Source organism: Furipterus horrens, unplaced genomic scaffold (genome assembly GCF_987537825.1).
Source record: "Furipterus horrens unplaced genomic scaffold, mFurHor1.1.pri manual_scaffold_11, whole genome shotgun sequence".
NCBI lineage: Eukaryota > Metazoa > Chordata > Mammalia > Chiroptera > Furipteridae > Furipterus > Furipterus horrens.
Window position 1 is genome coordinate 17,965,330 of NW_028327181.1, and position 22,140 is coordinate 17,987,469.

A 22,140-nucleotide genomic window follows, 5' to 3' on the forward strand; every position below is an offset into this window, starting at 1 on the left:
TGCCTAACAAATAATTATTAAAAATAGAAAAATAGCAGGTATCTATACATTAATATGATGTTAGCTAAGAATTTTACTGGTAATAAATATTCTGGTCTAAAAAATACAGATTTTATATTAAATATCATGGTAACCAGTATCTTCAAAATGAAAAAAAAATTGGTCAAGAATACCAGCACTGACCTATAGTACAAGTAGATACATCTAGAGGGGGCAAATTGAACAGTACAATTTTAGTGTTGTTACATTTTCTTCATGTTGTATATTGTGAAATAGTCATTGAGATCAAAATTGCACATTCCCGAGGAAGCTTTGTATGTGGTCACATTAGAACTTATATGGAGTGGTAGGCAGGGTGTGGGGTTTGGATTCAGACTACTGTCACTTGAGAATGGTTGACCCAGGGACAATTCCTTCTATTCTCTGAGCCTCGGTTCCTTCATTGGTCAATGCCCATGTGAGCTGTGTGGAGTATGGCACAGCTGGGACATGGTGCCTACCCCATGCAAGGGTCTCAAGGCCTTCAGTGTCTTTCCCTATTTTGGTAGCAGTGCATCCTGCATTTATTTTGGTGTTTTTAAGAAGTACTATTTGAGTCCTGGCTGGTGTGGCTCAGTGGATTGAGCATTGGCCTGTGAACCAAAGGGTTGCAGTTCAATTCCTGGTCGGGGCATATGCCTGGGTTGTGGGCCAGGTTCCCCATTGGGGGTATGGAGGCGGCGGCACATCAGTGTTTCTTGCACGCATCGATGTTTATTTCCCTTTTTCTCCCTCGCTTCCCCTCTCCCTAAAAAGAAATAAAATTAAAAAAAATAAAAACATATATTATTTGAGAAATACATGTGATATACTTAATGGATTTTTATAGTTTGAGATTCTTAGCATACTGTTCTTGTGAGAAGAGCTACTTTTTATTCCCCCAGATGCTGACTTCATTGGACTAGTGGTGGTGGTGGGCGCTGCTGTGGCATACTCAGGCAGGGTGGGAAAGGGATAGCAGTCACTTCCGCCACCCCTCTGTGTTCAGCTTTCAGACACTTGAAATGCTGTGAACTGTGCTGTTTCTTCCCCTTCCCTCTAATCTTTCCCGTGCCCAGGGACCCAAGGAGGTTTCTAGGGAAGATCTACTTTTCCTTCTTAACCAGGCAGTGAGTTCTTGGGGGTGGGGAGGGTGGGCAAGATCTACTGGTAAATTATAGGATTATAATTTTTGAGGATATTTACCCTTAATAGGGGGTTGTTTTAGAAAATTGTGGAACCGTTTTTTGGTTATCTCAATAGTTGGGGGATGCTATTAGCATTTAATAGATCAGACCCATGAATTTTAGACTCAATGAAGTGATAATTCTGCAAAGTGAATACCTTTCCTGTGGTCTCTACAACTTTGCAATATCTTGCTGAATGATTTATATATATTGAAAAAAGCTGTTTATGACGTAGCCTAGAATCTAATTCCATTTTACATAAAGAAAGCATTTTAAAAAACATTTTTGGTATATATGGAATTTTCAGGAATGCAATTATTGTAGACATTGAGGGGGAATTGGAATTGTTTTGTTCTCAGCTTCAGGGTTCTCCAGAGAAACAAAACTAATTATATATATGTACATGTATACACACGCGCGCGCGCGCGCGCGCACACACACACACACACACACACATATAAATATATTTATACAGGCATACCTCAGAGCTAGTGCGGTTCAGTTCCAGACCATCACAATAAAGTGAGTGGTGATCTTTCTGCTGGTCGAGGGTATTGCCTTCCTGTCCGAAGACAGAAAAAGTCCAATATTCTAACTCAAGTAGTCAGTTAAAGGGGAGTTCCATTTTACTCAGCCTTTCTTTTTTTTCCTATTCAGGTCTCCAATTAATTAGATGAGACCCATCCACTTGAGGGAGAGCAGTCCACTTTACTCAGCATATTAATTCAAATGTTAATCTTATTCAGAAACATCCTCACACCCAGAATAATGTTGGACTGACTGTCTGGTCTGGGCACCTTGTGCCTCAGTCAAGTTGATATGTAAAATTAACCATCCCACCAAGAGTGATTCACCTATTTAGAAAGTTACATTATTTATAGCATGCATGATATCATGATATAAGTTGCCCGTATCACAAGCCCAACTGAGTCAAGATTATTTGTGGTTGCCAAATTCACAGTGATTCGATAGTTGCATATTAATTCATAGTTATTTTAAATTATTTTTATTTTTTATATAATAGCTGTCAGTACTTTAAAGAAAGTATTGATAGTGCCCCGGCCAATGTTGCTCAGTTAGTTGGAGCATCTTGCTAAGAACTGAAAGATTGAGGGTTCAGTTCCCAGTCAGGGCTCATACCTTGGTTGTGGGTTCAATCCCTGGTTGGAAAGCGTGTGGGAGGCAACCCACCAGTATTTCTCACACGGATGTTCAGTGTTCATTCTCTTTCTTTTTCTCTCTCCCCGCCCCCTGCCCTTCCTTTCTCTTTGAATTAGTGGCTGTATCTTAGGTGAGGATTTTTAAAAATGTATTTATATAATGAGTAGGTTATTTTTGGATTTCATTTCAGTAGTAAAAGTATATTTTCAAATTTTTAGAGAAAGGGAGTTATGGATTCAATGCAGGTGAGAACCACTGGTGTAAGTGATCTCACGAGATCTGAAGCTGCCAGTTTCCTGCGCCAGTATGTGCATCTCAGCGTCTTTAAAGTTTTAGGCTGTGCTGCTTTTTCCTCCCAGATCTCTGTAAAGCTATAGTCCTCTTTATCTTATTGCGTATTTTACAGTGTTGGGTTCTACTTTCCAGAAGTCCTTTCATGATGTTGTTCATTGGTTTTTATTCCACCCCCAGGGTTTTAAAAAAAATAACAGCTTTATTGTAATATGTTATATTACATACAATTCACCCACTTACCATGTAAATTCAGTGATTTTTGGTATATTCACAGGATTGTACAATAATCATCACAATCTAATTTTAGAATGTTTCATCTCCAAAAGAAACCTATATCCATTAACAGTCTGTATCTATTTCCCTACCTCTATCCCCTTGCAACCAACCTCTAATTTACTTTCTATTTTTATGGCTTTGCCTGTCCCAGACTATTTGTATAAATGGAGTCATATAATACATGGTCCTTTGTGTCTGGCTTTTTTCATCTGGTATAATGTTTTCAAAGTTCATCTATGTTATATCATGTCTCAGTACTTTATTCCTTTTTTTATGCTCAAATAATAGTCCATTGAATAGGTTTACCACATTTTGTTTATCCATCCATCAATTGACAGACACTTGGAATTGAAACAAAAAGTTACTTTGTATGTAGAAAGCATATAAACAACTATATGACAATATGGATCCAATTATGTATCCAATAACTAACAAATACAGGCTAATAAATAAAAGTAATTTAAATGCCAATAGAATAGAACTCTGTGGTAGTTTAATTGGGAGTACTTTATGAGGGTTTTTTGTTGTTTTTTACTATTATGAATAATGCTTCTATGGATGTTTGTACGTACGTTTTTGTGTGGACAGATGTTTTCATTTCTCTTAAGTATATATACAGGAATACAGAAGTGAAATTGCTGGATCATTATGGTAACTGTTTATCCATTTGAGGAACTGCCACACTTTTCCAAAGTGGCCTCACCAGCAGCAGTGTGTGAGGGTTCCCATCACTCCACAACCTTTCCAATATTGTTACTATCTACTTTTTTTTTATTATAGTCGTTCTAGTGGGTGGGAAGTGGTTGTTCATTAGGTTTTAACTCTGGGACAGAGACAACAGCAGAAAAGGGACAGTCTAGTACATTGTACAGTATGTAGCAATCATTTAACTTTAAATTTAAATGAATTAAAATTAAATAAAATTTAAAAATTAGTTCTTCAGTCACACTAGCCACAATTCAAGTGCTCATTAGCTACAAATAGCTATTGGCTCCTGTATTGGACTGGAACATTTCCATTGTCACAGTAAGTTCTATTGCATGGTGCTGGTGGAGAGAAAGTCAGTCTGACAGTGGGTAGAAGAGCAGGCGGAGAGTGGTAGAGGGTCTGACTGGTGGTGTAGAAATGAATGCAGGCGTGGAATTTGGACAAGGGAGGAATGAAACTTTGGGGAACCATTTACAAGATATAAGAAAAGAGAAGGTAAATAAGGGAAAGTGAGAAGTTGAAGAAAATTTCTTAGGAATTTGATTTTTCTTTAGTACCTGAGTTAGTGATGGATCCAGTCAAATTCCTTCATTTTGTAGGTGAGAAAGGCATAGAATTGCCGGTTGGCAGGGAGCAGTATAACTACATTGTACCTGTTGTCAGAAGCTACTTGAATCTACCTTGGTCATTTTCAGTATCCTCTGGCAAAGTGCAAGAAGTAGATGGTAGAGCTGAACTAGAGGGAACACTGATAGAAGGCAGATTACCCGTATAGAGAGAATAGGAAGGTAGAGAGCAAAAGGATTAAGAGTGGAGAGGTAATTTGATCATTAACTGTATCCAGCATTTTCTATAAGGAAAACCAGGAAGTTGGAGGAAGGCTAGAGGAGAGAGTCTCTGAGGTTTTGCTGGTTAGTTGATGTTAATAAGTGTTCTTTTTGCTACAAGGCCTTATCACTCTGAGGATAGAGCAGAGCCCCTTTGCTCTGTTTCACTGTTCCTGCCACCAAACCAGTTCGTACAGTTTGTATTATGTCAGGGCAAGATAAATCTGGAGTGTTGGAGCACAGTCTAGGTAAAACATTCGTTAAGGCTTTTGGAATGAGCCTCTTCTCTTAAAAAAGAAATTTCATTTGTACTAGTGTGTAGAAATCTTCATAAAAGTAAACTAAACTGCTTTTTGTTTCTCAGAATCATCATACATAAACCTCTTTACATTCAAAATAGGCTTCCCTTTTGTTAGTTGTATTACTCTACCCAAAACAGTCCATGGTGTCTTTCCAAACGTGATATTAGCATAGATACTGCTTATCTAGCTCAGTTAATAAAGGTATATTTAAGGGTTTATTTGGCCACCACTTTGTGTGCTGCCAGTGTTATTCCAAGTCCTCTCAGCTGTGAAATCAAGTACAGTAAGTCCTCACTTAATGTTGTCAGTAGGTTCTTGTAACTGTGGTATAACAAAACCAGGTTTCCCATAAGCTAATTAATATAATAAAAGTTAAGTTTCTGTTAATGTTATAATGAAATGACATTATTGAAGGACCTGCTGTACTGTCTGCCACTTGGGTGTAAGATTTGTCATATTCCTTATGGGTGTATGGAATTCCTTTCCTTTCTTTTCTTTTTAAAAAGATTTTTTAAATTTACTTTTAGAGGGGAAGGGAGGGAGAAAGAGAGGAGTAGAAACATCAATGTGCAGAGAACATCGATCGATTGCCTCTTGCACACCCCCAGCGAGGGACCTTGCCAGCAGCCCCGGCATGTGCCCTGACTGGGAATTGAATTGGTGACCTTTTGATTTGCAGGCTGACAATCCACTGAGCCACACCAGCCAGGGCTAGAAGTCCTTTATTTTCTGAACCAAAAATTGAGATGCATGTTCTGATAAAGAATTTTGATGCTGTCTTGAAAAGAAAAGAAAAAAGAAAAATACTCTGGGAAATATATTTGGATCCTGAGTGTTGGAATTTGGGGGATATTCTGCTGGCTTGTGTGGGGATATTACAACGAAGACTTGTAATCCAGACTATGCTGGGTAATTTGAAAAGTCTAATCACCCCCTAGATACCTGCAAAATGGCTAATTCTAGGTGCAAGGATGATTATTGCTTCATTAAATGCTAAAGATAATGTACACTGTTATGTTTAGCCAGTTCCGTTAGTGATCTAGGATATTCTTTTTACTGACTGAATTAGAATGCAAAAATAATTTCAAGTTAGTAATAGTCAAGAAGAAAGCCTTGCAAATAGGGTGCATTAAAATATCTTAAGTATTATTCAACTTTTATTTTTTATAGCTACATTTAGCTTTCAAACATTTTTATTTATCAACATGGTAAAATTCTTCAAAAACAAATTTCTAAGGAGCTTTCTCTCAGTTTTGTTCTCAGTATACCATTTCTTTCCACAGATTTGCTTGTAAATGTATCACGAAAAGGCCCAGAATGAAGAAAGCAAGCAGGAGTGTCGGCTTAGTGCCTAAAGTGTCTGGGATAAACAAAACGCAAACGTTAGAAAAAACTAAACCTGAAAACAGTTCTTCAGCATCTACAGGAGGCAAACTTGTAAAACCCGGAACAGCAGCACCATTGTCAAAGGTATTACTGGGGTGATGTTTGAATATATGATGGACTTTTAGGATGGGGCATCTTAATATGATGTTTGATTTATTAAATAGGCATTATTTAGGGTTCACCCTCTTACTGGCTGGGAACACATTGCCTTTGATAAGAAGTTCATAACTGGTGTGTATGAATGAAACCAAATAGCTTATTTGTGAAACAAATCATTGAGTGGCTGCCTTGTGCAAGGCTCTGTGCCGATGTTAGCTGGAGATAAAGAGTCCGCCTTCAAGGAGTTTGTGGGGTAATGGATGGAGGTGGGTCACATACAGAATAAGTAAAATACATGTGAAAAAATCAGGTGCCCTGGGAGAGGAGAGAAACAGTGTAAGCCATTTCAAATAGGGAGGTACTATTTCTAGCCAGAAGGTTTATGTGGATCTTAAAGGATGACCAGCAATATAATTCCTGAGACCCCTAGACGGGGATTTTAATTTCCACCTCCACTACCTTACACACCATAACTGTTATTCTTTTTCTGACAACTGATCCAGTATTAATTCTAGTTAAAACTGAGTGACACAGATTTTCTTCACACTCCTTTATAGGCTGGCATAGTTCTTGTCAGTATAGAATAGTGATTCATTAGCTGAGTGGTTTTCAGCTGGTGTGCTGTGCTTCAAGAAGCGCACTGGTGTGCTGTGAGAATTTTTAAAACATGCCATACCTGACTAGTTAGGGACATTGACCTCTTTTCCCTTAGATTGTCAAATTAAAAAAAAAAAAAAAAAAAAAAAAAAAATGACAGCAGCCAACACAACAATGTGAATGAATAAAATTATACCTATTTTTGCCAGATCAGCAAAAAGTATATAATCTAGTTTTTGTGTGCCACAGAATTTTAGTAATTCGTTTTTTGTGGGCTATGAGGTGAAGAAGGGTGAAAGTCGCTCTGTTAGGTCATAGGCTTCAGGGGCAGACAGAAGTGGATTTCATATGTACTTCACAGGGCCATGGTCATGATGAAATGAGGGGAATGTATGAAAGCAGTTGGTACAGGGTCTGTTTCCCAGCAACTGCTTAGTAAATTAGCATTTTTATTGGTTCGCTCTAGAAACTTTTCTCTAGCCCAGGATTGACTCCTGAAACGAAGTCTTCCTGGGTATTGTCAGGGACCATCTAAGGGACATGATGGCTCCAGGTCAAGTCTTAGGTCATTGCAGAGATTTGTGCAGTCGTGGAGTCGTCTTCCAGCTTTCTCAGCCCAGAATTCATCTGTTTGTCCTTTGCTTGTTTGTTTTAGGGATGTGGTGTTCTGGGTAGTTTTGACTCAATGGGGAAGACTTCGAGAGTGTTTCAGTTAGTCTGATAGATAGGGAAAACCAAGCACTGCCTGAAGCATGATCCATTTAAGAGCCTTTTGTCCATGCAGGCTTTGACAGATTGAGGCTTATTTTTATTTTTTAAAACGGTTATATTTATTTATTTTTAGAGAGAGGGGAAGGGAGGAAGAAAGGGAGAGAAACATCACTGTGTGCTTGCCTCTTGCGCGCCCCCAACTGGAGACCTGACCCATAAACCAGGCGTGTGCCCTGACTGGGAATCGAACCAGTGACCCTTTGGTTCTCAGTCTGGTGCTCAATCCACTGAGCCACACTAGCCGGAGCAGGCTTAATTATTTTTAGAAGTACCTCCCAGGAACAGCTGGTGAGGGACTTCCTTATATGTGTTGAAAGATCTAGCAGGAAATGCTGGTTTTTCTATTTCAGGGTTGTCAACCCTGGACCCAGACTTACTCCATGGGCTTGGAGATGCCCCTAGATTTTCTCCTTGCTACTGCCATGATGAGCTGCTGGTGTCATCCTGGGGCCTAAGGGATGGTACCAGGAGTGTTCCTTTGCCCTACTCCCGTTAGTCTGAATCAACACCATGAAGTATTTCCTTGGTGGCAGTGTTGCCACTCTTTTGTGTAAGATAGCTGACATTTTCTGACCTAACTGGTTACGCAGTTTCTGGGGCTGTCTTTGGAGTGGAGTCCCTGTGTGACCTGTTATTTACGTGACTGGAAGAACAGGTTGAACATTGGCCTTGGGTTTACACTATTGCCTTCCTTCTGTTGCCTCCTTATCCCTGGCAGGCAGTGTCTTTGAAGGTTTAGAATGGAGTGTGCACAGTGCAGGCGTGTCGGAACTCCTGAGGCTTGGGATCCGGAGTTGCTAGTAGTTTGATCTTGAACAGTGAGTACTTTTTAATTGTAAAGCAGAAGCGTGTACCTGCTGTGTGCCAGCACGTGCCAGCTCTCCATAGCTTTGGCCCTGCTGTGTTGGTTGGTTGAAGTTCTGTGTGTGTGTGTGTCGTGGGGAGGGTCATTGAAGAGATGAAGCTATTGGGGAACTTAAGAGAGGAGAAAAAAGTCTTGAATAGAAAGTGAAGTAAGAAGACACAGAGGGAAAGAAGGAAACTGACAATGACCAGAAAAATTGAAAGAAAAACAAAACAAAACTAAAAAGACTTGGAGATCCACAAACTTAAGTGTTATTTTATTTTTCTAATTTCATATTTCACTGTGGTTCTCTAGCATGTAGATACCTCCCCACAACCTGAACTCCTGTAACTGATGAAGCATTGATGATTAACCAGGTGAATGAAGTGTTTGGCTTTTAATTATTTAAACACTATGCACATATACTCATTTTCTCATGTGGACACCCACATATACATGTCTGTCATTGTACAGTGTCCTCATGACACTCTTCTTGTAATGGCAGGGTACTGAGATATGCCTTTTTTTTGTTTCCTTCAATTTACTAGGTTTTATTTTCTTTTATAAAAATTACAACCATATTTTCTTTTTCTTTTTCCATTTTTTTATTGTTCTATTACAGTTGCCCCATTTTCCCCCCACTGCTCTCCCCTGCCCTGCCCACCTCTCCCCTCTCCCACAGTCAATCCCCACCCTGTTGTTGATGTCCTTGGGTCATTTATACTAGTTCCTTGAATACACCCTCCCCCCTGGTCACTGTCAGTCTGTTCCTTGTTTCCATGCCTCTGGTTCTATTTTGCTCGTGTGTTTGTGGTGTTCATTAGGTTCCTGTATTAGGTGAGATCATATGGTATTTGTCTTTCGCCACCCGGCTTATTTCACTAAGCATAATGCTTTCAAGTTCCATCCATGTTGTCACAAAAGGTAGGAGTTCTTTCTTTCTGCTGCATAGTATTCCATCGTGTAAATGTACCACAATTTTCTGACCCACTCATCCACTGATGGGCACTTAGGCTGTTTCTAGCACTTGGCTATTATAAACAGCGCTGTTATGAACATAGGGGTGCATAGGTTCTTTTGAATTGGTGTTTCAGGATTCTTAGGTATAATCCTAGCAATGGAATCGCTGGATCAAAAGGCAGTTCCATTTTTAGTTTTTTGAGGAAATTCTACATTGTTTTCCACAGTGGCTGCACCAGTCTGCGTTCCCACCAACAGTGCACTAGGGTTCCCCCTTTTTTTTTTTTTTAAACTTCATTTCAAATATTGTCTGAGGCTAGATCTAGTTGAGTGGTATGGAAAAGCATTCTTTGATCCAGAGCACCTCACTGCTGATTGGAGATTTTGCAAATAATAAAATAAAGTACGATTGCTGTTTCCAGTGAGTTTTGGTGACATTGTTCCCACTCTTGTCAGTAGATGTGACATCTGTTTTGGGGCCTTTGTATGCTTAATACCTTTTTGTTACAGCCAGTAGAAGAGATTATTTTCCACGTAGAGATGGTTTCCTACATGCCTACACATGGCAGGTTTCACACACTGCTCAGGTGTTTATGTTCATCCTGGTAGAAGTAATATACTTGTTCATTGTACTGATGAGACTTTTTTTTTTCTAAAAATTGATGGGAATTAATAAGCTTCAGTTACTTCAGTTAGTCTTATCTACATAATTGATGACCCGACAGTTATTTGTGATCATTCCTTTTTAGTATAAAATGAGTTAACATTATGATTGAGCAAGTCATTTCTGAAATTTGAAAGGTAAAATTTTAAAACTAATCTTAAATTTTGAGATGAAGATGCAGACTATGAAACTTGGACTTTACCTTAAGAAGCATGTATTTCATTGCTTGTATCTGGAATGCTTTTAACAAATGATTTGTATTTTGCATCTGTCATTAAAAAGTGGCTAAAAGTCTATTCCTTCATCAGTTTCATTTTTTTGGACTTTGCTGATGGAGGATATTTACATGTGGTGATGCACATGTTGTTTACAGAATGGTATTAAATATTAAAAGAAATGGGGAAAAACTTAAGAGAGCCTGCCAGTAGTTTCATGTAAAAGCCAAGTTGGAAGAGCAGAGTTGTTTTTATTTTGTTTTTACTTTTTTGTTGAAGTATAATATAACATACGTCCATAAAAGTTCACAAAGCATCTGTGTTGAACTTAGTGAATCACCACAAAGGGAACAAGCAGCCACGACCTGATAAGAAACAGAGCAAACCTGCACCTCCGCCGTGGCCTTGTTCCTTTTAGGGAGGGTGGAACCTAAACCATCTGGAAGCAGGTGTCCTCATTGCTTTTGAGTATATTGTTTCTGAGCCCTCTCGGTGGACAGAGATAGGAAACACACACACATGTGCATACATACATACCTTAATCAGCTTCTGTATCTGTTTCTTTTCATATGTATTAAAACTTCTGAGTTCATACTGATACTTTCAATTCCAGTTAACATACAAGGTTCATAGTAACCTTTCCACTTTCCATAATTGTAATCTTTGTCCAACAGTGAGAAACCTGGCTTGCATTAGCTATAATATATTTACTTATTTTCTCAATCCTAGTGTATACAGAAAATAGAAAATTGTTCACCCATACCACTGCAAAAAACAAATATACCAGCTGGAGTTCAATATTTACACTTTTTTTGTTTTTAGCTTGAGAGTTTGGGAATTTATGGTCAGTGTACTGTGTTCTAAAGGATGTTTGGATTGCCCCCCTTAACCCCCATGATAGTTATGTCATTCATTTGAAATGTAGTTGGGTCCATTTGCTCCTATTGTGTTTCATTTTAGGGTTCCCCCACCCTTGTTTATTTAATTAATTAATTAATTTATTTATTTATTTTGAACATGTGAAATGCTACCACGGTTCTGTATGCCAGAACTATATGAGAAGATGTATTCAGAGAGGTGCCCTTTCCCACCTCTCCATTACTTCTTACTCTTTCTCCACCTATCCCTTGGAGGTAATTTGTTTTTTGTTTATATTTCCTGTGTTTCTTTTTGCATAAATGAGCAGATACGTGTATATTTTTTTTATTTCCCCTTTCTTTTTTTATTTTATTTTATTTATTTATTTGTTTATTTTATTTTTAGAGAGAGGGGAAAGGAAAAAGAGAGGGAGGGAAACATCACTGTGTGGTTGCCTCTCACTCGTGCCCCCAACTGGGGACCTGACATGCAACCTAGTAATGTGCCCTGACTGGGAATCGAACCAGCGACACTTAGCTCGCAGGTATTTCCTCTTTCTTACATAAAAGTTGCCATTCACTCAATGTATTCTAGAAGTCTCTCCATACCAGTTTATAGCAGTGTTCCTCAATTTTTTTTTATAGATATATTTTATTGGGGTTGACATTCTTTTTTTATATAGGTGCTTAATAAACTTGATTGTATGGCTATATTATAGTTGATTCAGCTACTTTCATATGCACAGGCATCTTACAATACAATATTTTGCAATTAAAAGTAATGCTGCAGTGAATAATCTTATGCATATGTACAGTATTTTTGTATTACTGGAGGTGTATCTTCAGGGTAAGTTCCTAGAAGTGGGATTGCTAGGTAAAAGATAAGAGCATCTGTAGCTCTGTTAGATTTTGCCAGATTCCCAAAGATAAGGCTTATTTATGTCAAGTTGCATTTTTACCAGCAATTTTCGAGTGTGCCTGCTATTCCATATTATTCTTAAAGGAATGAATACGTTATTCTTTTTCATTTTTGTCAGTCTGTTAGGTCAGAAGTGGTATCTTAATTCTTAATTTACATTTTTCCTGTTGTTAGACTGATCATCTTTTTTGTATGTGAGTGTGAATTGATTATAGTATTCCCTCACTTATTACGGGTATTACATTCTAGACACCCCCCCCACACACAATAGGTGAAAATCCACAAAGTAGGAACCTTACATTTATTTTAGTATTTTTATATATTTTAAGGCTTTATAAGCCCTTCCCACACACTTATAAACCGTTCCCAGTCCCTTAACCTTTCCCAGTCCCTTATTAACTTTTTCCACACTTTATTATAAACACTACTTATGTTCTTAAACATATTCTACACTCTTAAACCTACGTAACTTTAACAACATACAAATACAGTACCGCAAAATCCCACGATATAACAAAAAATCCGCGATAAATAAATATAATATTTTTAAAAATCCCTTGATACAGTGAGGCTGTGATAAGTGAACTGCAATATAGAGAGGGACTACTGTATATGTTATTTATTTCGTTCACTTTTCTAAATGGTTTTTGGTAGTTTTTTTTTTCCCCTTGATTTTTAGGAGTTCTTTGTGTATTTGGGATATTAGCCCTTTATCTGTGAGATATTGCACATATACTCTCCCAGTTTCTCTTTCTCTTTCTTTCTCTCTTTCTGTATGTATACGTATGTATGATCTTTTATTTTGCTTATGATTTTTTTGACCATGCAAAAATGAAAAATAATTATTTTATAGATTTTCATTTTCATACAATCAAATGTATCAATTTTTTGTTTTATGATTGAGGCTTTTGAATCATAGCCCTTGGGATTTATTTTTTATTATGTATTCATTAGAGAGAGAGAGACAGAGGAAAGGAGGGAGGGAGGACGGAAGGAAAGAAGGAAGGAAGAAAGGATTTGTTGTTCCACTTGTTGATACCTTCATTGGTTGAGTCTTGTATGTGCCCTGACTGGGAATTGAATCCTCAACTTTGGCATATCAGGGTGATGCTCTGACAACTGAGCTTCCTGGCCAGGGTGGGATTTATTTTTGATATGGGGTGAAATAGGGCTCTTTTTTTTTTTTCTTTCTTTGTGAATATATAAGTGACTTAGCACTATTTAGTGAAAACCTTTTTTTTTTACCCCCTGTACTGCCTCTTTGGTCATATATCAATTGTCTGTGCAGTTTCTTTCTGGATTTGGTCCTATTCATGCGCCAATGCTATACTTTGTTAGTTATTTTGGTATTTATCAGAGTTTTTCATTTGGTGCTCTGATGTATACTTAACTTTCCCATTACCTGAAGACTGATGGTAACCAGAGAAGTGTGACAAGCCACATTTCACATGACTCTGTAGGGTAGTTTTTAGATGTGATTATTATGAAAGTAAAGAATATTTAACTTTGCCCTGGCCAGTTGTCTCAGTTAGTTGGAGCGTCGTCATGTACACCAAAAATGTTTCCGGTTCGATCCCTGGTCAGGGCACACACTTAGGTTGTGGTGTTGGTCCCTGGTCAGGGCAAGTACGGGAAGCAACCAATTGATGTTTCTCTCAAATTGATGTTTCTCCCTTTCTTTGTTTCCCCCTTTCCTCTCTCTAAAAAAATCAATAAATATATCCTTGGATTAGGATTAAATAAAAAAGGAATATTTGACTTTGGAGAAAGAAAAATTAGTTCAGAAGTCATTTTGACTTATTAATAGAATATAAGAGATGATTTGAAAATGTAAGAGTTTGGTGAGTTTATTTACTGACTTAATGGACGAGGGACATATTGACAGGAAGGAGGTGTAACTTTCGATTGACAATTTTTTTTTTGGCTTCATAGTTGATGACAAATTTTATTAACAGGAACTTAATATGAATAATCCTTAATAAGTAATGCGTTATCCCCCTTCTTTATTATTGTACATAACCTAGATTTTTTTCATGATGTGACAACCCTAAATCACCAAAGCTTATTTCTGTTTAATTCATTTAAAATATTAATCCTTTTTCTGCCTCTTTTAGTAAGACAAATAGACCTATCTAATGGTACTACTGTATGATAATTTTCATAATTGAATGATAAGAGAAAAATCTACTCCATATGAGACCACTGACATTTAGAATTGAAAGAGATTTTAGAAAGTAGTTTTATTTATGAACCATTTTAATCTATGGGAATGAATTATGATTATCTAAGGGTAAGAATGGTTCCAGCTAGAAAACAACATAAATCAGTTGACTAACTTGTGCCTTTACCTACTGGCACAAAACTTCTTTGTTTTTTCATTGAATGGTAGTTTTTAATTTTTTCCTGTAGATCTTTAACTTTGTGTTTTCTCTCATTTCTAGGAGAAGTAAAAACAGATTTCTTCAGAGTGCTTTTTGTCTTTCTTTTTTTAATCCTCACCCAAGGACATGGTTCTGGATTTTTTTAGAGAGAGCGGAAGGGAGAGGAAGAGGGAAAGAAATACTGATGTGAGAGAAACATCAGTTGGTTGCCTCTCCTATGTGCTCCTATCAGGGACCAAACCCGCAACCTAGGCATGTGTCCTCACCAGGAATGGGACCTGTGACCTTTCAATTTTCTTGCCAGATGATTCTTCAACCAACTGAGCCACACTGGCCAAGGCTAGAGTGCTTGTTTTCTTTTGGAAAAGCTCATACTTTTTCAGTCATCTTTATAAAATATAAATAAATATTTAAAATGGTCTTTCTCAAGTAGTATGATAATTTAGGCTGACTAATCCTTACTCTAACCATAAAATATCTAGTTTTTACTTATATATTACGTAGGCCTTTTAAAAAATCTTTCATTTTTGGCTTAAATTAGACTACTAAAAAGTTAGGTGAAGGAAGAAAAAAATTCAGAATAATTTTTTTTAGGTATTGGCTCCATCATTGAATCATTTTAGAGCAATGCAGGTTATTTCTGATTCTCAGTGATATTTCCCTCTAGAAATTGCAAGATGGCATTTCCTGTGGCATAATGGGACTTCCCTGAGATAGCCCACGTGGTATCGCTCAAATGATCTCTGTCCATAAGTCATGTCCTCGATGAAAGAGTAACAAGGTCCTGTTTTCACTTTTTCTCATCCCTCAATGAATCTGGCACATGTGGGCACACAGCAGGCTTTCATAAAATTTTTGATTACATATGTGATTTCTATATATTAAAAAGAAGTGTGGTTGTTTATAAACTAGTTGAGAAGTTCTGTTTCTGTAGCACAATGTGATGCACTGATTGCTAAATGTAAGAAAGTCTTCATAGAACTCTTGAACTCAATATAAGTCAAGAGCCTTGTTTATTCTCCAAATATTATTTAATCTTGCTTCATCTAGTCAATTTATTTTTATTTTCTGTTGCTTTCAGACCAAGAGCAGTGATGACCTTTTAGCTGGAATGGCTGGAGGGGTGACAGTGACTAATGGTGTTAAAGGAAAGAAAAGCACCTGCCCTTCTGCAGCATCTTCAGCATCTGCCCCTGCCATGAGCACTGTGGAGAACAAATCCAAAATTAGCACAGGTATTCGTGGCAGTGAGTCTACAAGTTAAAACTGCCTTTTTGTTTGACGAGGCAGAGAGTAGTGGTATTAGGGGATTCCATTTAATTAAAGAAATTTTCAAACATGTACAAAAGTAAGCTGGTATTTCAACCTGTGGCTCATCAGTCTTATCAACTGCTGGCCAGTCTTAACTCCTTGACACACACCTTTTCTCCTTTATTATTTTGAAATAAATTCCAAATGTCCTATAGTTCCATCCATAAATATTTCATTATCTTTGAAATATAAGGATTTAAAAAAAGAATATAATCACAATACTATTATCAGTCCTTAAAATAATTAATCATCCCTTTCATCATAAATTATTCAATAAGTTTAAATTTCCAACTATCTAATAAATATTATAGATATATGTTTTACTGTCTGTTTGAGTCAGGATTTATTTAAGATCCATATATAATAATTGGGGATATGTTTCTCTTAAGTCTTTTTTTTTAATGTGTGGGCTTGTTTAATTTTTTTCTTGCAATTTAATTTCTATAGCAACTGCTCATTTGAGCTGTAAAGTTTTCTGTGATCTAGATTTTGTCATATTCTCATGAAGTCCTTGACTGTATTCCTTTGTTCTCTTTGTTTACTTTAAATGTCATTGAATCTAGAGTCTTGATGGGACAGATTCAGGTTCTTTTTTCCCCCAGGATTCCTTCATAGGTGGTAGTTGTTTATCTGCAGCAGGCACATCATTTCTACTTGTCTCTCTTTCCCTGAAGTTAGGAGCTTTTGATGATCAATGCCTAGATTCATTCATTCCAATTCTACCATTCTTTTTTCATTCATAAGTAGCAGTTTGTTTTTAGATTTGATGGAGTCCATAAATTAACTCATCCTATTGTTCAAGGAGTAATGCTATCATATTTTACTTATATACGTAAAGAAAAAAACTTAAAACTTCTAATGAACATAAATTATACATTTGTAATAAAGCTTTGAAAGCAAATTGGCAAAAATTGTATCAGACCTTTTATCATCATTATTTAAGTAGCTAGCCCTTCTTGTGTGTATTAAACTTTTTTTCCTTGCCCATGTTTACCTACTGTCCTCTGTCCTGCTTTAACCCTCTGTGTATTCTTCCTTTCTTCCCAGATCATGCCTCACTGTTAACTTTAATAGCAGTCTGGTACAATTACCAGGAGGAAACATGTTTCACTTTGTGCTTTCCAGGAATTATTCCATTTTATCCTTACTATAGCCCTATGAGGTAGATAGAGGCTGTTATCCTCTTTTATTTTTTTTATCCTCACCCAAGGACATTTTTTCATTGCTTTTAGAGAGGGAGGAAGGTGAAGAAGGAGGGAGAGTGAGAAACATCAGTTGGTTGACTCCTATACGCACTCCAACCAGGAATCAAACCCACAACCTAGATATGTGCCCTGTCCAGGAATCAAACCCGCAATCTTTCAGTTTACAGGATGACGATCCAGTCAACCAAGGCACACCAGTCAGGGCTCTCCTCATTTTAGAGATGAGAAAGTTATGCATAGAAAGCTCAAGTATCCAGCCCAAGGGCATGCATTCATTTGCTCAGTAAATATTGGGCCCCTATTTTGTACCAGGCCACAAAACTGGTGGTGGAGCAAGAACTGAATCTTAGCTCTTTTACTCTCAAGTCTGGGATCATCACTACATTTTAACATTCCAGTTCGTGTGGTAAAAAGGAAATGAAATGCTCTATTGTGTGGTTAAAAGGAAATTAAATACTCTAATACCATCTGTATCTCTTCCTATTTTCAGCTTTTAGAATTTGTTGGGAGAGATCCCATGTATTTGCACACATGGTTCCCAGCTGACCAATGCTACCTGCCCTCACAAGGCTGAATTCAGTTATAACCTCCCTGAATCAGTATTAGTTTGCTAGGACCGCCATAACAAAAAAATCACAGACTGGGTGACTTAAACAACAGAATTTAGTTTCCCACTGTTCTGAAGGCTGGAAGTCTTAGATCAAGGCATCAGCAGGCTTGATATCTTCTGAAGCCTCTTTCCTTGGCTTGCGGATGGCCGCCTTCTCATTATGTCCTTACGCGGTCATCTGTCTGTGTCTGTGTCCTAACTGCCTCATCTTACAAGGACTCTGGTCATATTGTATTAGGGTTTACCCTAACAACCCTATTTTAATTACCTTAATTACCTCTTTAAGTTACTCTATCTCCAAGTACATTGTGAGGTACTGGAGGTTAGGGCTTTGGCATGTGAATTTGGGGGACACAGTTCAGCTCATAACAACACCCTTAATTCTTCAGTTCACTTGCTCTGCGCTTACTTACTCCTGATGATTTCCCTAAGACCAATTCCCTTGTCTGTACCTCAGATTCTTCCATCCACTTACTAGTCACAATAATCCCAGAGGGGGAGCTTTTCTTCTTCTGTCTCCTCCTTCTTGTTTCTTTACATCTTCTTTCCTTTTGGGACATTATCAGTTCTTTTCCTCGTTACTGGCTTGTTCCTTTCTGCTTCTTGTTTGTGCACAGTTCTTTCCTTTTTTAGTATGGTTTCTGGTTTAGATAAGGATGATGGTATGAGTTACAGAAATGGGGGAGGGAATTAATATTGGGGAACGTGTTTCAGCAGTCCTTGTGCTCTTTGGCCTCCGTTTGCAGTTGTTACTTCCAGTCCTGTTACTTGGGCCTTTGTTACTGATTTATTATCTCTTCTCTGTTTTTACAGAGATCTAGATCTTACTGCCTGCATGTAAGACTTGAGTTTCACTGCGCTGCTTGCTCATGTTCCCCCTTCACTGCTCTTCCTTCTTCCTCATAAGTTCCACTTAGCATCTTCTAGATTAACTTTCATAAAAAGGCTCTTTCCTTATGCTTCTTACCTGCTCAAGAACATGTGTTGAATTCTTCGTGACATTCAGGGCTATATGGAAAAGAAATCACCTGCTATTTCCATTAACTGTGCGGCCTTACTTTACTTTTTCTTGTGCCATGCTCACTTCTGCCAGCTCATCCCTTCACCTGTCTTGTGGCCCTCCACTGCACCTGAGGCCTACAAAATTATAATACTGTCTTCTTCCATCATGTAGATCTTTTGCTCCTGTTACTTCTGCAGCCTGGTGCCTGCTACATAAAGAACCAGTGGGTTCTTTTAAAATATTCATTAGGTCTAGATATTATTTTTCAAAGTAAAAAATATTCTAATTATTTCTTAAGTGTTTGTGGGTATTTAAACATATTTCTGTTACTTTTTAAAAAATTTAATTTATTTATTTTTAGACAGAGGGGAGGGGAGGGAGAAAAAGAGGGAGAGAAATATCAATGTGTGATTGCCTCTCACACGTGCCCAACTGGGGACCTGGCCCACTTTGGTTCGCAAGCTGGTGCTCAATCCACTAAACCACACCAGCCAGGGCTCCTGTTATTTTTATCTTAAACAATGGATCATGTCAATTATTTTCACAGGTTTAAAATTTTAGCAGTTAAGTAACAGTGTAATTTGTATAGCATACTTGAGGAACATGTCATCATTATTTAGCATTAATGCATCATTATTTTCTAACATTTAGAGACAGAGTAGAGCAGTGGTCTCCAGACTTTTTGGCACCAGGGACTGGTTTTGTGGAAGACAATTTTTCCATGGACTGGACTGCACCTGGGGTTGGGGGTTGGGGTTCGGGGGTAGATAGGAGGTGGATCTTAGGTGGTAATGCCAGTGAAGCTTTGCTCGCTCACTCTCATAGTCACTCACCTGCCACTCGCCTCCTGCTGTGCGGCCGGGTTGCTAACAGACAGTGGACTGATTACTGGTCCAGTCCATGGCCGGGGGTTGGGGACCTCTGCAGTAGAGCATACTGGTTAAGTTGCAGATTCTGGAGCCAGATTGCCTAGGTTTGAATGTTGCCTCACCTATTTATTACCTGTGGGATGTTGGCAAATTATTCACATCTGTGTGAGTTTCTTCTTCTGTAAAACAAGATGATATAGTTAGTACCTACCTTAGAGTTTTGTGAGGCTCATATAAATTATTGTATGTGAAGTGTTAATGCACACATGCATATGTGTAAGTGCTAACTACATGTTAACTTATTATTATTTATGTGGTACTCTGTTGTGTTTATTTTGATCACATTTTTTGTGTTTTCTGTAGGTAGTTTAGATTTTTGTTCTTTCTGGAGGCTTTTTCTTTTTGCTCTTCTGTGATCTTTCTTTACCATCTGTTTCTATGGTTAATTTGCCAACTGACTAGCTAATTCTAGAGTCATCTTCATCCAGCCTCCCTGGGCTATGTCCCTGACCACCTGTTTAAAACCAGGCTTTAAGATTCAAATTAATGTGTATAACTTTTTTTTAACGTAGCAACTATATTGAGATATATAATTCACATTTCATAAATTCACCCATTTAAAGCACACAATTCAGTGTGTAACTTCTTTTCCATTGGTAGTTAAAAGATGAGTGATCTTCTGGTTTTGAGGAAACTGAATTTTACGGTAACCAGACTCTAAGGTGAGAGTAATGTAGGTTAAAATCAATATGCATAACTCTAGACTTTATCTCATTAGACCTGGGCATAAACTATGTGTCTTTTTTTTTTTTTTTAACTAATACTTTTGCTTCAAATTCTTTGTTTTAAACACGTAGGCACAAGTTCTTCAACCAAGCGGAGCACTTCCACAGGTAATAAAGAATCCAGTTCTACTAGAGAAAGATTACGTGAACGTACCCGGCTAAATCAGAGCAAAAAACTACCTTCTGCAGGTCAAGGAGCTAATGACGTGGCGCTGGCTAAACGGTCCCGCAGTCGCACTGCTGCGGAATGTGATGTTCGCATGAGCAAGTCTAAGTCAGACAATCAGATCAGTGACAAAGCTGCTCTGGAAGCCAAAGTGAAAGATCTTCTCACACTGGCAAGAACCAAAGACGTGGAAATTTTACATTTGAGAAATGAACTTAGAGACATGCGTGCTCAACTGGGCATCAATGAGGATCATTCTGAGGGGGATGAAAAGTCTGAGGAGAAAGAAGCCATTATTGCTCACCAGCCCACTGATGTTGAGTCCACTTTGTTGCAGTTACAGGAACAGAACACTGCCATCCGTGAAGAACTCAATCAGCTGAAAAATGAAAACAGAATGTTAAAGGACAGGTTGAATGCATTGGGCTTTTCCCTAGAGCAGAGGTTAGACAATTCTGAAAAACTGTTTGGCTATCAGTCCCTGAGCCCAGAAATCACCCCTGGTAACCAGAGTGATGGAGGAGGGACTCTGGCTTCTTCAGTGGAAGGCTCTGCCCCTGGGTCAGTGGAGGATCTTCTGAGTCAGGATGAAAACACTCTGATGGACCATCAGCACAGTAACTCTATGGACAATTTAGACAGCGAGTGCAGTGAGGTGTACCAGCCCCTCACGTCGAGCGACGACGCCCTCGATGCACCATCGTCCTCAGAGTCGGAAGGCGTTCCAAGCACAGAGCGCTCTCGGAAGGGAAGCAGTGGGAATGCCAGTGAAGTGTCTGTTGCTTGCTTGACTGAGCGGATACACCAGATGGAAGAGAACCAGCACAGCACCAGTGAGGAGCTTCAGGCAACTCTGCAAGAGCTAGCCGACTTACAGCAGATCACCCAAGAACTGAACAGTGAAAATGAAAGGCTCGGAGAGGAGAAGGTTATTCTTATGGAGTCTTTGTGTCAGCAGAGTGATAAGTTGGAACACTTCAGCCGACAAATTGAATATTTCCGCTCCCTTCTTGATGAACACCACATTTCTTATGTCATAGATGAAGATGTAAAAAGTGGACGCTATATGGAACTGGAACAACGTTACATGGATCTCGCTGAGAATGCCCGTTTTGAACGAGAACAGCTCCTTGGTGTCCAGCAGCATTTAAGTAATACTTTGAAGATGGCAGAACAAGATAATAAGGAAGCTCAAGAAATGATAGGGGCGCTCAAAGAACGTAATCACCACATGGAGCGAATTATTGAGTCTGAGCAGAAGGGTAAAGCGGCCCTAGCAGTCACGTTAGAGGAGTACAAAGCCACAGTGGCCAGTGACCAGATCGAGATGAACCGCCTGAAGGCCCAGCTGGAGAATGAAAAGCAGAAAGTGGCGGAGCTGTATTCCATCCATAACTCTGGGGACAAATCTGATATTCAGGATCTCCTGGAGAGTGTCAGGCTGGACAAGGAAAAAGCAGAGACTTTGGCTAGTAGTCTGCAGGAAGATCTGGCTCATACCCGAAACGATGCCAATCGATTGCAGGACACCATTGCAAAGGTACTGTTTAAGTAGATACAATGTCCTGGATCAGCATCGTGTAGCTGTGGTACGCAGCATGCTTACTGAGAGCTAGTGTTACTTGTATGGGGTGTCATTAGCTTTTTTTAAGCTAATATTTTTAAAGCTTAAGGATGTTTTCTTTTACTTGGATAGATTGAAAAGTAATCTTATAATGTCACTTT

The 22,140-nt window shown here is 38.4% G+C and overlaps 1 protein-coding gene across 2 annotated transcripts in view; it reads left to right on the forward strand.

Annotated features, from left to right (window-relative positions):
- Window positions 1-22,140, forward strand: part of SPECC1L (sperm antigen with calponin homology and coiled-coil domains 1 like) — a 121,247-nt gene that overhangs the window by 18,900 nt on the left and 80,207 nt on the right. Inside the window, exons 1-4 of one of the 2 annotated variants that reach the window (XM_090257386.1) lie at window positions 6,195-6,243; window positions 8,345-8,444; window positions 15,548-15,701; window positions 20,322-21,955. In XM_090257386.1, the coding sequence (XP_090113512.1) occupies window positions 15,578-15,701; window positions 20,322-21,955 (1,758 nt within the window). In that variant the 5' untranslated portion in view covers window positions 6,195-6,243; window positions 8,345-8,444; window positions 15,548-15,577. Of the gene's footprint in view, window positions 1-6,056; window positions 6,244-8,344; window positions 8,445-15,547; window positions 15,702-20,321; window positions 21,956-22,140 lie in introns of those variants that run through there. The other variant, XM_090257387.1, reaches the window with a different exon arrangement.